The 13,321-nt window shown below is 45.0% G+C and overlaps 1 protein-coding gene across 1 annotated transcript; it reads left to right on the forward strand.

Annotated features, from left to right (window-relative positions):
- Positions 1 to 407: 407 nt before the first annotated feature.
- LOC144097880 (uncharacterized) lies at positions 408 to 2,194 on the forward strand. The gene is made up of 4 exons (XM_077630488.1): positions 408 to 474; positions 553 to 603; positions 1,357 to 1,428; positions 1,500 to 2,194. The coding sequence occupies exons 1-4, from the start codon at positions 408 to 410 to the stop codon at positions 2,192 to 2,194; spliced, it is 885 nt and encodes a 294-aa protein (XP_077486614.1).
- The last annotated feature ends 11,127 nt before the right edge of the window (positions 2,195 to 13,321 follow it).

Below are 13,321 nucleotides of genomic sequence, written 5' to 3' on the forward strand. Positions count from 1 at the left end.
AAATACGTTTATCTTTCTATATATATATATATATATATGGGCATTTTCTGATAAGAACGGTAATCGAGGTCCCATGACCATCTTTTGTTTTCAATTATATTTTTATATGTGATGGGTAAATGTGTCCACACAAAGGAATGAACCTTATAGCGGTTTCCATTGGGCGAACAGGAGCGAGAGCAGCGAGCAGCTGGAGTAGTGCACGAGAGCAGAGGGTACGCGGGTCCTCGTCTCGCGAATGGAACATGCACGCTGCCCCGAGAGCAGAGCAGCACGGGAGAGCGCGTGACGTCAAGTGTCATGTGACCAAACTTTTTCCCGCGCTCGCGCTGTCTGCATCCCGTCGCGCGCTCGCGGCAGTCAACAATCCGTGCCAGTTTTGTGTCTGTCGCCGTCTTTAGCTTGCGATGGGTGAAGAAGCGCAGCGGCTGTTCATGGCCATGGTAAATGCTTCACCGCTAACTGCTACACCAGGTAAGCGTCGTCTATCCTAAAAATTGGCTGCGAAACATAACAGCGCTAATACCAGCGCTTTCTTTGTGTTCACCACAGCTGCCATCGATGCCTTGGCCTCTCGTGAGAACATAGAAGAGAGACCCGAAGGTAAGTGACAATAACTACTATGCATGGGGCCATATCTGACGATTGTTTTCGTCCATTTCTTTCATTGCTCACAGTTTCTCGCGCCGAATGGACTATTTCGGATAACGGGGGCGTCGCGGCGTGACGCAACGACGGACGAGAACGGCGCCGCACTTTCTCGCTATACTGTCAAACCTTCTTATGCAGTTTATTGCCCCTTTTATCTGTCGATGCGCCCAGATTGCTGTGTATGCCTGTTTGACTAAATACGTTATTAACCAAGGTGCGATAGTAATCCGCTTGTTTGCCTTCATCTAATTATGCGGGTGGGCCAACTGACAAATTTTTGTGGTTACGTTGCGGCGCAGAAAGGAGGGGCTTGGCAGAGTTTTCGCAGTCGCAATTGTATGCAAGGGCGTCCGCAGAACTTTTTCCAGGGGGGTGCACCCGATGGCCGGGTATGGGGGAGGCAGTAGGTTAGCACCAAAAAGGAACTATTTGTGGTCTAAACTGCGCACATGAAACAAAAATTAGAAGCAGCAAATTAGTTCTAGGCTTGGAGAACAAACATTAGAATTTATTAATTAACAAAGAATTGAAATCAATAAGCAAAATCTGATGACTTAATATCACCTAAGATTGCTAATCAAGAGCTGTGTATTTGTTTTCTACTAGTGCATGAATGATATCCGTAATTCCCGAGGGGGCGGGGGGGGGGGGGGGGGGGGGCAGCGCCCCTCTTCCGGACGCCCATGATTGTATGTTCACGTGCAGAGAACACCGCTGGGTCCGATGCCGGCGAGAGGGGACTGCAGCCAGCGCCAGGAGTGAAAAGAGGCGGTGGAGGTGAGCTTGTGCCAACTGCACTGCTTAAAACATTTTACGCTTTTAGTAAACTGGCCTTCTCTTTATTTCAGCTCCTGAGTGGACACCAGGAGAAACTAAACTTATGTTAGATTACTATTACAAATACTTTCCTCAGGTTGGCCCTTTCAAAAAGTTTAAGAACAAGAAGATGCTTTTTAAACAGGTTTCCCAGGATATGGCCACTGTGCTTGGATGCCACAAAACGCCACAGCAATGTGAAAATCGTTACAAAACGGTGATGAGGCAGAAGAAAAAGGCAAGTGATAACAATAACAAATCAGGTGCTTCACCTTGTCCTGTCCCATTTGACGATGAAATGAGAAAAATTCAGAGCATAGATGACAGTCTTGAACCAGAGGTTCAAAGGGACTCTTTTGGAGTGACCTACAAGCCATCGGCATCATCAAGCGCTGACAGTTCAGCTGATCCGCCCTCACCTCTACTTGAGAGCTCCAGTACTGCGACGAACAGTTCAGAAAGTGGGGACAGCACAAAAGGGTCGGCAGAAGTCAAGAAAAGGGAATTCCGCGCTAGCACCAGTCGTATGCAACAGATGCAATTTTTTTTTGACCAAATGCGGGCTATTAGTGCAGAGCGAATGGCTCGCAGGGAAGAACGGGAAAATGAAAAGGAGAAGAGGCGTGCTGAGCGGCGAGCTGAGCGCACTCAAGAACGCCAGGAACGTCGCAAGATGCACGAAGACAAACTTCAGCTCATCCGCGAGGCCCTGGGGCTCAGGCAATAAAGACAGTGCACTTCGAATGAACATGTTTTGATGACTGTTTATTTCATACACCTCATGTGCACGGCCAAAAACAAGGCTTGTTTAAGTATTGCCTCAACTTTTATTTCACGTTTAGCACTGTGCTTGCTTGCATTATGGCAGATTTTGTGGCTGCCTCCTTTTTAGTCCCATCTTGGCCTTGATTTTTTCTCGTTTGACTTCTGCAAGTGCCCGCAAGAGGCTCTCTTCTCTAGAGGTGCCACTGTGAACTTCAACTGCAGAAGGGGTTTGATCACTTTTATCCTGGGAGCACAGACGCATGTCCTGAAGTAGGCTATCAGGTGAGTCCCCATTGTCAATGCAGATGTTGTGGAGGACACAACACGAGAGTATAAATTTCGACATGTTGTCTACTGTCATGAGGTCCAAACGCTGTAGCTGCCTGAACCTACCCTTCAATTCCCCAAAAGCATTTTCAATGAGCACTCGGGTAGACGAAAGTTTGGTGTTGAAGGCCTTGTCAGAGGCATCAAGGCTTCCATAGTCTCGGATGGGCGTTATCAAAAACTCTCGAGATGGGTACGCAGCGTCCCCAAGAATTTGATATTTTCCGGCGCAGAGCTGAGGCAGTCTCTTTGAAACATTTGAAAGTCGGAAGATCCTGGAGTCGTGGATTTTGCTAGGTGCACCAGTGCTGGCATCAAGAAACCTCTTGCGGTTATCACATATTCCCTGCAGCGTCAAGGATGGATAATGGTGCCTGTTTACGTAGACTGAGCGCACCTTGCCAGCAGGGCACCTAACAGGAATATAGCTCCCGTCGATGCAGCCAATAGTGTCTGGAAACCCTGAAATCTAAAAGTTGAGAAAAAATAAATGTAAAAATTTTCACAGAAGACCTAACAAAGTAGTAAGTGAAGTCGTGCTCAAACTCTTCAAACCTATCAGAATATTAGCTTGTACATGAAAGTAAGACCTTAACAACTCTTTGAAGTGATCGAACTGAAAACATTGCTTTCGCAAGCTCTTCAACATCTTCATGCAGCTTACAGCAGAAATGATGAGACGACACTGCCTGTCACAAGTTTACAGTTTAAACTAAATTCAAGGGTATCCTGTATATACTATATTTATTATAAGTTATATGTGTTTCGTGAAGAAAAGCACACAGCTTTCTTTGAAGGGTAATATACATGGCAAGTGAAATGCTGTTTTGATTAAGGGCGACTCCTATGATCTTGAAAACCAGCCCATACAACACATGAAGGAAAGAAGGCGACAGGACAAAGGCCTTCTTTCCTTCATGTGTTGTAACAGCTGGTTTTTGAGATGATCTCACACTAACAAGCCCAACTGTCTACACTAGTGCAACTCCTACGCACAGTACAAACTGAAAGTAGGACATTTTTTTTCATTACCTGCTCAAACTCATCGGCAAGCTTCTCCAAGTCATCTGGGAAGGTCACGATGCGTGGGGCGATGTCGAGAAGAAACGCCATGACGCGGTACATCATCCTGTGATGCGTGCTTTCTCCGAGCTCAAAGCGCCCTGCAACATCCCGTATGCAGGATTTGTTGGCAGCGTACCTGCAAAAAAAAAAATGCTACAATTTTATAAGAACACGAAATCGTGAAACTGGCATCTTATCTAACCATCAAGCATTGCAGCGACGTAAAGAAAAAAAATCCACATCTGCCCAGTTGTCTGAACATGCTTCACGTGTTCATCAGGCACATTTGGTACTGCCATACGATATTTTCCCACTGAATGTCACAACGGAAGCACAGGCAAGAACAGAAATAATAAAAAACTGTGAAAGTCGAATTTGTGATCCCATACATTTAAATTCGCACTTGGGAAGAATGCGATCAGTTGAGCCTGGCGCTTGCGGAAGAGCAGTGACATTTAAAAGCAATTTTCAGGCAGTATAAGCATTTAGCGAGAAATCGATTGCTAAACTCTCCATCACGCGACGTATTACTGCATTCAATTTCAGGCTTCGCACCCGGTTAGATGCGCCGAGACTTTTTTGCTCCTAAATTTCTTCAATCAGTCATCTTAAATAACAGCTCCTTTTTCTTTGCTACTAAAAAATTGCAATATCTTACCACAAAAAGGAGAGCACATGCTCTTGAGGCGACTTTGGGGGCAGGCCTCCGCGATCGGTCCTTGAGGGATAGTGTGGCGATTTCGCGAACTCGGCTGCAAGAGCATTTGCAACCGACCGCGACAATCGGAAGTTCCTGCGAAACTGGTGAGTAAAAAAAGAAACAAACGCAGGTAACTTACTGATCGCCCGTTTTAAATGGGATACAAGGACTCACCTCTTCGTCAGAATACGCGGCAACTGTCTTTTCCAGATACGACTCGACCTTAGGTCGCTTCTCCGGCGGGGTAAACAGCTGCTGGAACATCTCCTCGTACAACGCCAAATCGTCGTCATCGCTGCTGCTGCTGCTGCTGTCCGAAGACGAGCTTGTGTCTGAGTCGACGCTGCAGCTGCTGTCTTCATCAAACAGCATTAACAACTCCTCGTCGAGACGGCAGCGCTTAGCTACTGACATTACGTTTGTTGGCACCGGCCGACTGTCACCGCTATTGCTATCCGCCATTTCTCCTCGGCCTTCCCAAACATAAAACCAGAAGTGACGTCAAAAAGGTCACGTGACTTCCTCCGTTCCCCTGTTACTCCGCCGCTGACGACGGAGCACCCAGAACTGCTCTCGGCTGCTCTCGGCGCCGCAAAAGCACTCCTCCTCAGCCAAAGGAACACAACGCTCCTGCACCTGCTCGACCACTGGTAGGCGCTGGAACTAGCGAGAGCACTTTGAGCGCAGTTAAAAGTGCTCCTGTTCGCCCAATGGAAACCACTATTAGTTTTGCAAGGAACTTTGTAGTTTTCTCGGAAAAAAATCGTATGTCACAAGAGGTGGAGAGTGTCGTTTTTGCCACTTCTCAAAGTTGCATGTTTGGAGCATCACTGCATGCACGATAAGTTGTTTTCGCGCATAATTATTTTTTCAGTACTTTATTACAACGTGTACTATACGAAGAAATAAAAAAACGTTTTCTTTCTCTGTCAATCTTCTGAGTAAAAAATCGCAAATTTCGCTTCCGGAGCTGTGCGGTGCCAAAAAGGCACTTTTCAGGGCAGCCTTAGGGCAAGATGCGTAAAGATCTCCCGGCTGAATCTTTTTCTCTGTATTTTTCAGATACTTTTAATCACTTCAGGCAAGTTTTGTAGCTCTACACTTGACCTATGTTTTTCAATATGGCCTCAAAATTGGCAGAAGTTCAAAAACGTCAAGAAAGTGACAACTTTGACTTGAATTTAAAAAAAAAACATCATCGAATTTTATTAAAATTTGCCCTAATAATACTCGACATTTCATAATTCCAAGGCTTTAAAAAAGTATTGCAATATATTGTTTTAAAGTATGGAAATAAATACAAAACGGACTTTATGATTTCAATCCCTACGACTGCTCAGTATTCCCTCTTAGAATGCGCAATCGTCAGAAGCTGGTTTTAGTATTGGTATTTTGTAAGTAAATTTTAAACGCTACAGTTGCTGAGTTCATAAGTGTAATTTGTAAGCATTTTTTTCAATTACAATCAAGGGTCTAAAGCTCCTATTCGCTTTCGTACTGTTCTAACTGTGGGACCTAAATTACTGTAAGCATATTCCAACACGTTATTTTGGAGTGACGTGTGTGTAGGAGTAGTTTATGCAAACAATTAATGCACCCGTCGCACTTTCAAGGTGACTTTAACTGCTACCGCCGCTCCAGGGATGAACCGCGCTTTGCAGCCGCTCCTATAGCTATATAACGCCCGGCGCGACCCTGAAATTCACAGCATCATGTGTGCCGCCGCCGCACCGAGGCTTTAGCCGCCGCTATCATCTTTTCATCGCAACGCACCGAACGCCTAGCAGTTATGCCTCAGCCTTCGACCTTCGACCGAGATAACCCTTGTGAGCGGATGTTGTTCGGATCTCGAATTTTGTGTGTCGTTTTCCAGGCCTGGTAGACCCGGTGGGGTCGTTTTCTGTACTCACGTCTTTTCTCAGCGCTGGAGCGCTCCCTCGACAAGCATACTTGGTATATCAGTCTCAGCTCGTACGCCAGACCGAAAGAACATCAGTGTCGACGGTGGGCAGCCTGTGTTAAAAATCCATTCATCTGTCCATCTCCTCTTTTTGGAAAAGCAGCTCTGGGCCCTGCATCCGTCACCTGCTCTTCTGTCTCGCGATAATCTCCGGAAGCGGTGAGCTTTTGCATTCATGAAGAGATTTCCGCGGCGAACGTTTTGTGCCGACTACTCAAGAAGGCACAAACAGAGAATTGAAAAAGGACGTGATTTTCGCAGTGTAAAGACACTCAATGTCGCTGCTCTCAAAAAAGTCCTACTTCCCGAAGAAGCTCTCCGAGTACGAGAAAGTGACTTCATCTGTCAGAATTGTTACCGTCGGTTCAAGGAAGACATAGATAATATGCAGGCAGAGTCAACCGAAACATTAGACGAATTCCGCCCTGGGGAAGAAATCGTAGAAAATTTAAATTCAAGTGTCAGCCTTACCTCCGAAGTCTCGCCCCTAAAGCCACCGAGCGCTCTAAAAAAACGCCTCAGACTTTCCTATGCAAAGCGAAAGCAGGAAGAGGTGGCAAGAGCTATGGTGACGAAAATACGATCGGGGATACAGGCAGCATATAATGTCCCAGAGACTTCGCGTGCGTCAGAAGAAAAGTGTGCGCAATGCAGCAGTTGGGAGGACAACCTACATGCTGCCTACAATAGGTGCACGTCCTTTCAAGAGCGTTGCCAGCTGCTGACACTGCTACCACGCAACCTAACCGTGAAATATGTGCAGGAAGTTATTCCAGAGGCAACGAGGTACGTTATCCAAAAATCGAAGAAGATGGTGGATGAGGAAGGCGTATGGTCAACACAGGAGAGATATACAAGATGTAAACTACAACAGGAAGACATTACCACCGTTTTAGAATATTACACCATGGATGAACTCGATTGCTCTAGACAGACTCCGAACAAAAAGGATGTTGTGAGAATCGAGAAGGAAGGAGAGAAAGAACGGATACCTAAACGCTTCATGACGCGGTCCTTGCGAGAAGCATTCCGCCTCTACAAGCAAGCTCACCCTGCCTCCCAGGTTGGCCTCACAAAATTCATATCCTTGCGTCGTAAGTGGGTGAAATGCTCGCCACAGTGGCAAGTGTGTGTTTGTGTGTGCTGTGCAAACTTTCAGTTGTGCCTCGTGGGACTGCAGAACGCGTCCGGAAGGTCGCTTTCTCCCGAAGATATGCAGAGCCTCTGCGTATGCCAGGAACCTACTGGGTCGTGTTTCCTTAGGAATTGTGAGCACTGTCCACAAGATGGCATTTTCACTTCGGAAAATTTTGAAATGAGCAGCGAGGACGAGGTGTTGATTGCTTCATGGGAATACGGTGAGCTCGTTAAAAAGACTCTGACCGCTTCATCATTTATGAGAGAATGTCTAAGAATGACCATGAAATGGATTCCCCACAACTATATTAGATCTGTGCAAGCAAGAGCAATACATGAAGAAAAACACAGCTGCAAGAGAGGTGCAATTGTTTTGCATTTTGATTTCGCCGAAAACTGGACAGTTGTGCTTCCAGACGCAGTACAAGCTTACCATTGGCAGAAAAAGCAGGTGACCGTGTTTACCTGCGTTGTCACGTCAAGAAAATCGACTCGGAACTACGCCGTAATTTCCGACGATATGTCTCATGATTCAGCTCATGCATGCTTGGCTCTGTCAAAAATCAAAGCACACCTCGAAGACAACGCGTCAATCTACACCAAGATAACATATGTGAGCGACGGGGCTTCCGCTCACTTCAAGAATAAATATCAGTTTCATGAGCTACAACGCAGTGAATGTCGAGAGACGAAATGGATGTTTTCGGCCACTGGACACGGCAAAAATGCTTGCGACGGCGTTGATGGGCTTGTCAAACATCGAGCATCACACCACAACTTGCGGAAGCCTGCAAGTGAGTCCATACAAAGAGCCAGCGGCTTCGTAGACGCAATTAAAGGAACGCTAAAGAACATCACCATTCTGGAGCTCCCACAGAGGGAGCTTGCAGACTTTCGCGAAACGAAGAAGGAAGAATGGAAAATGGCAAAGAAAGTGCCTGGAGTTCAGACGCTCCATATGTGGAAGTACGTTCAAACAAATGAAGGCAGTGCATCCTACGTGGCCTCCACCGCTGCTTCGGAATGGAAGAGACTGTGATCTGGTTTGTGCTTCGTGCTGGACAATATACTGTGCGCATACCGACTTCAACTGCTGCCGTTAATTTCTTGTTACGATTTTCTGAATTGCAATCTGCATATAAAGCGGCATCCCATTTGTAAATTGCGTTCCTATTAAAACTCCTCCTGATTAAAAATCTCGCAGATAAATTGTTCCTCTCAGAAGACGACGTTCTGTCTCCTGACATTGCCCTGTAGAACCTTTGAACACAGAGGTAAACAGATGCAGGTACGGAAACGTCGGCTTCAGAAATACATTGATATAAATTTTTATATAGAAAATTTTTTTCTAGGAACCCACAAATTATCTAATATTTTTAAAAAATTGATTACATACCAATGTACCTTACGATGATAAATTAGAGAATACAAAAAAAAAACGTTTGACCGCCAGCAGTCAGTTCATCAGGTGAAATAACGAATTTATTCCCATTTTGACGCATTAAGAACGCCGCTAACAAGCGAGTAGAAGCTGTACAAACATTCAGGATGGTTCGCATATTGTAGTAATTGAAATGTAACCACGTTCAGTGAGTGCTAAATCAAATTTCTGACAGTTACTATTTCTAAGAGGCAGTAATAAGCAATTCTAGGTAACAAAAACATGAACTCAGTTCTGCATTTATTTTTATACTTTAAAACAAAATAATGCAACACTTTTTTGGTGTTTTAAAATTATCGAGTATTGAGTATTATTAGGGCATATTTTAATAAAATTCGATGATGATGTTTTTTTTTAAATTCAAGTCAAAGTTGTCATTTTTTTGAAGTTTTTGAACTTCTGCCAATTTTGAGGCCATATTGAAAAATATAGGTCAAGTGTACAGCTACAAAACTTGCTTGAAGGGATTAAAAGTAGCTGAAAAATACAGAGAAAAAGATTCAGTCGGGAGATCTTTACGCATCTTGCCCTAAGGCTGCCCTGAAAAGTGCCTTTTTGGCACCGCACAGCTCCGGAAGCGAAGTTTGCGATTTTTTACTCAGAAGACTGACACAGTAAGAAAACGTTTTTTATATTAATTGTATAGTGCAAGTTGTAATAAAGTGCTGAAAAAATACTTATGCGCGAAAACAACTTATTGTGCATGCAGTGATGCTCCAAACTTGCAACTTTGCGAAGTGGCAAAAACGACATACTCCACCTCTTGTGACATACAATTTTTTTCCGAGAAAACCATGAAGTTCCTTGCACAACTAAGGTTCATTCCTTTGTGTGGACACATTTACCCATCACATATAAAAATTTAATTGAAAACAAAAAATGGTCATGGGACCTCGATTACCGTTCTTATCTGAACATGCCCATATATATATATATATATATATATATATATATATATATATATATATATATATATATATATATATATATATATATATATATATATATATATATATCTTCATTTCTAGAGTAGCCATCCGAAACACTGCAAAGCAAGCCTTCCATACTCTCAGGCGCACAGATACCTAAGAATATGTTCTACAATACACGAATTTGACCAACATACAAGGACTCTCAAAGCCGCTCTTGTCACGGCAGAAATACCCCGGCGAAAAAGTGGATGACGCGATGGAACGCGCTCGCAACCTAGACCGCACATCCATCCTGGCAGAAAACAAAGTGAAACACGACAGCAAAACAAACTTAATCCTTACCTTCTCCTAAACGGCTCCCAGAGTAAGTAACTTACTAAGCCGTCATTTTAATATAATCAGACAGAGTAATAGGTTGTCACAAATATTCAAGGAACTTCCCAGAGTGGTGTACCACCGGAACAAGAACTTGATAGACTGGCTTGTCAATGCTAAAACAAAGAACTCTACCCAGGGTAGGTGACACCCATGCAGAAAACCTCGATGCAAAGTCTGACCGCATATTTTAGACACCAAGTTGGCAAAATCCAAGTTCGACAGCTTTGTGTTTCACATAAGCGAAGACCTGGACTGCGACTCAAGCAATGTGATTTACAAACTTCATTGTGAGGTGTGTGGGCAAGAGTATATTGGTGAGACCAAGACATCATTTCGCTTCCGCTTTAACAACCACAAAGACCAAGTGTCATCTTTACCCAGCTCCAAGCACCTATGTCTGCCACTCCACAGTTTCGAAAACATCCGCGTCATCCTTCTCCAGTCCGGGTTCCCTAGCACCTATTACAGGGAACAAAGGAAGTCATATCTCACTCGAAAGTTTGGCAAGTTCTCCCATGGCATGAACGCAACTCCTTGGAGGCTCTCCTGCTTGAAGGAGACAACGTAGGAATTTTCATCTGTCATAGGCTTCGGACAGCATTATAAATCAAAATATGACGGATGTTGTTACTAACAACTTCAACCACGCTCAGAAATGGCTGGGAATCTAGCTGTTTATTTTCTCAGTAATCTCCTTTGTCCAACCTACAGCCAGCTTCCATGTTCTATCTGGAATAGACACCTATATTCTAACTTGATCACCTAGCCCACTGGGACCACGCGGCAGCCCCGCGGGCCGCAAACCTTTCGCGGTTTCCGCACACATTAATTATTATTTTCTTTTTTTACTTGTCTTTTATAATTTTTTTGTAATCTGTGTAATGTCTTCCGCGCCTGATTCATTCTCATTAACCATTTCGTATTACTTTGGCGCCACATTGTATTCATTTTTTGTGTGTGTTAATACTTTCTTCTTTCAAAGTTCTTTGCGCTAATAATTTTTTTTCTGCTCTTCCTCCGTTTTGTTTTCTCTTCCAAATACCTATTTGCCTTCTCACCACGCGCTCAGGCTTCGCTCAATGTATTTTTTCTGTTTTTTTCCCCCACGGCTGCCTCTTTTTCACAGGAAGCGCACTGCCGGACACAGGTTGAAACGGCCTGGGAAGAAGGGCGCCAGGATGTCTGGTAGAAAAGCCCGACAGAAGAGCCTACCGAAGAAAAGAAGCAAAGATACGCATACGACACGGTAGCAGGTTGCCGTTGCAACGCGCAACAAGTGTCTCTCGTGCGCGTCCCCAGCAAGCGACTCAGGATATCTGATACGGGCCGCCCGCGCGGACCCGACGGCGTCTTGCGAGAGTGTTGTAGAGAGAGGGAGGGGGAAGGAGTGCGGCTTCCCGGTGCGCAGAGAGCCGTGTTTAACGCTCCTTTCCCTTTTCTATCGCTGTTCAAATTCGTTGTCTTTTCGACTTCTTTACTATTTCCACCTCCACGTTTTTTTTCTGCGTTTTTCTGTGTTTTATTCAGTCGCTGCCCCTGTGAGAGCTGCTGCGCGTTCCATTATACGGCCCCTTGCCCTCACTCTCAAGTTTGCTTTGAGAGCGGAGATTATACTTCCTCGCTCCCTCTGTGTCCTTATATTGACAACTGTTCCATTGTAAGCCTGCCCTGTCAAAGGGAATACCATCCCGAAACTGTTGGTACAATAAACCTTTAAAACGAACAGTCGCGTTTGTCGCAATACTGTACCTCATATATATATATATATATATATATATATATATATATATATATATATATATATATATATATATATATATATATATATATATATATATATATATATATATATATATAAGGTAAAGGAAATGAGGGGCTCGTTTGACAAGCATATGAAGGGAGCCAACAGTCACCGAAACCAATGTGCATAGGGGAATGTTTTTAATTTTTTTATTGTGTTGTGCAAATCACTGGGATAATAATACTTGCATTAATCTATCGCTTAAAGAAATTTACTTATAAAGCCGCAGAAAAAACAACCATGCCGCCGGTGCGATCGGATTCCACCTGCGTCTCAGATGTTTGCTTTCGCTTTGGTTACTTAGGTTTAGTCGGGTTAAACCTTTGCCTAATTTTTTTCTCGGCAGGCCCATACCATATGGTACAGGTCTGCCTTCTCCCCGAAAACCCTGCATTTTGCTTCCATGGAATCAGGATTTATGGCGTGTAATATATAGGGGGTGAGGAATGTCTCATTATGTAGTCTACGGAGGGACATCTTGTTCTTGCTCAGGGTTTGAGCAGGTGGGGGATAATTCTGCCGCTCTAATCTGAGGGGCAGGGCCTCCGCGACACGTGGTCGCTTAACACGGTGCTGCTAGACCTTACGTACACCAAAGCTTCCCACTGCAAGGGTATCTCCCATTTCCTTCACTCCTCCCAATAACCGATACTGACTCCCTGGCGGCCCTTGGAACCACTACCTCTGCACCGAACCCGCGCTCCTCTTCCCACCTACTCCGGCTGGCCTAAACCCGATCTTGATGCGGAAATCTCCTTGGGCGTAATTCGTGCGGCGCTAGTCACGCTCCGCATTTCCTCGGCCCCGGGGGCGGACTGCATCCCGAAAGAAGCACTCCGCAACCTAGATAACCCCGCCCCCGAAGCCCTTACTCACCTTTCCAACACATTTACTGGCTGGAACTCCTCCCTCTTCGTGGATCTATGCACGTGTCTTTCATCCCCAAACCCGGCAACCCTATTGTCTTAGAACACTTCCACTCCATCTCTCCCACCTCCTGTCTCGGCAAGCTCATCGAGCGCGTCATCCTAGCGCACCTGCAGACACCTGGATGACCACGACATGTATCCAGACCCCATGTTCTGCTTTCGTCCCCAGTTGTGTACCCAGGATGTCATGCTCCAGCTTTCCAAGGATGTCCTACAACCCTCGCACCACAAACGCACTCAAGATATCCTGGCGCTGGACCTCACCAAAGCATTCGGCAATGTACATCACACCGCCATTCTGGACGCTCTCTCCTCCCTCCATGTCGGGACCCGTGTCCATGCTTTCGTCACCGTTTTCCTCGCCCACCGCAAAGCCGAAATCTCATAAGGCAATCTTGCTTCTCCTTTTTCACCCTTGA

This window comes from Amblyomma americanum, chromosome 7 (genome assembly GCF_052857255.1).
Source record: "Amblyomma americanum isolate KBUSLIRL-KWMA chromosome 7, ASM5285725v1, whole genome shotgun sequence".
NCBI classification, from domain to species: Eukaryota; Metazoa; Arthropoda; class Arachnida; order Ixodida; family Ixodidae; genus Amblyomma; species Amblyomma americanum.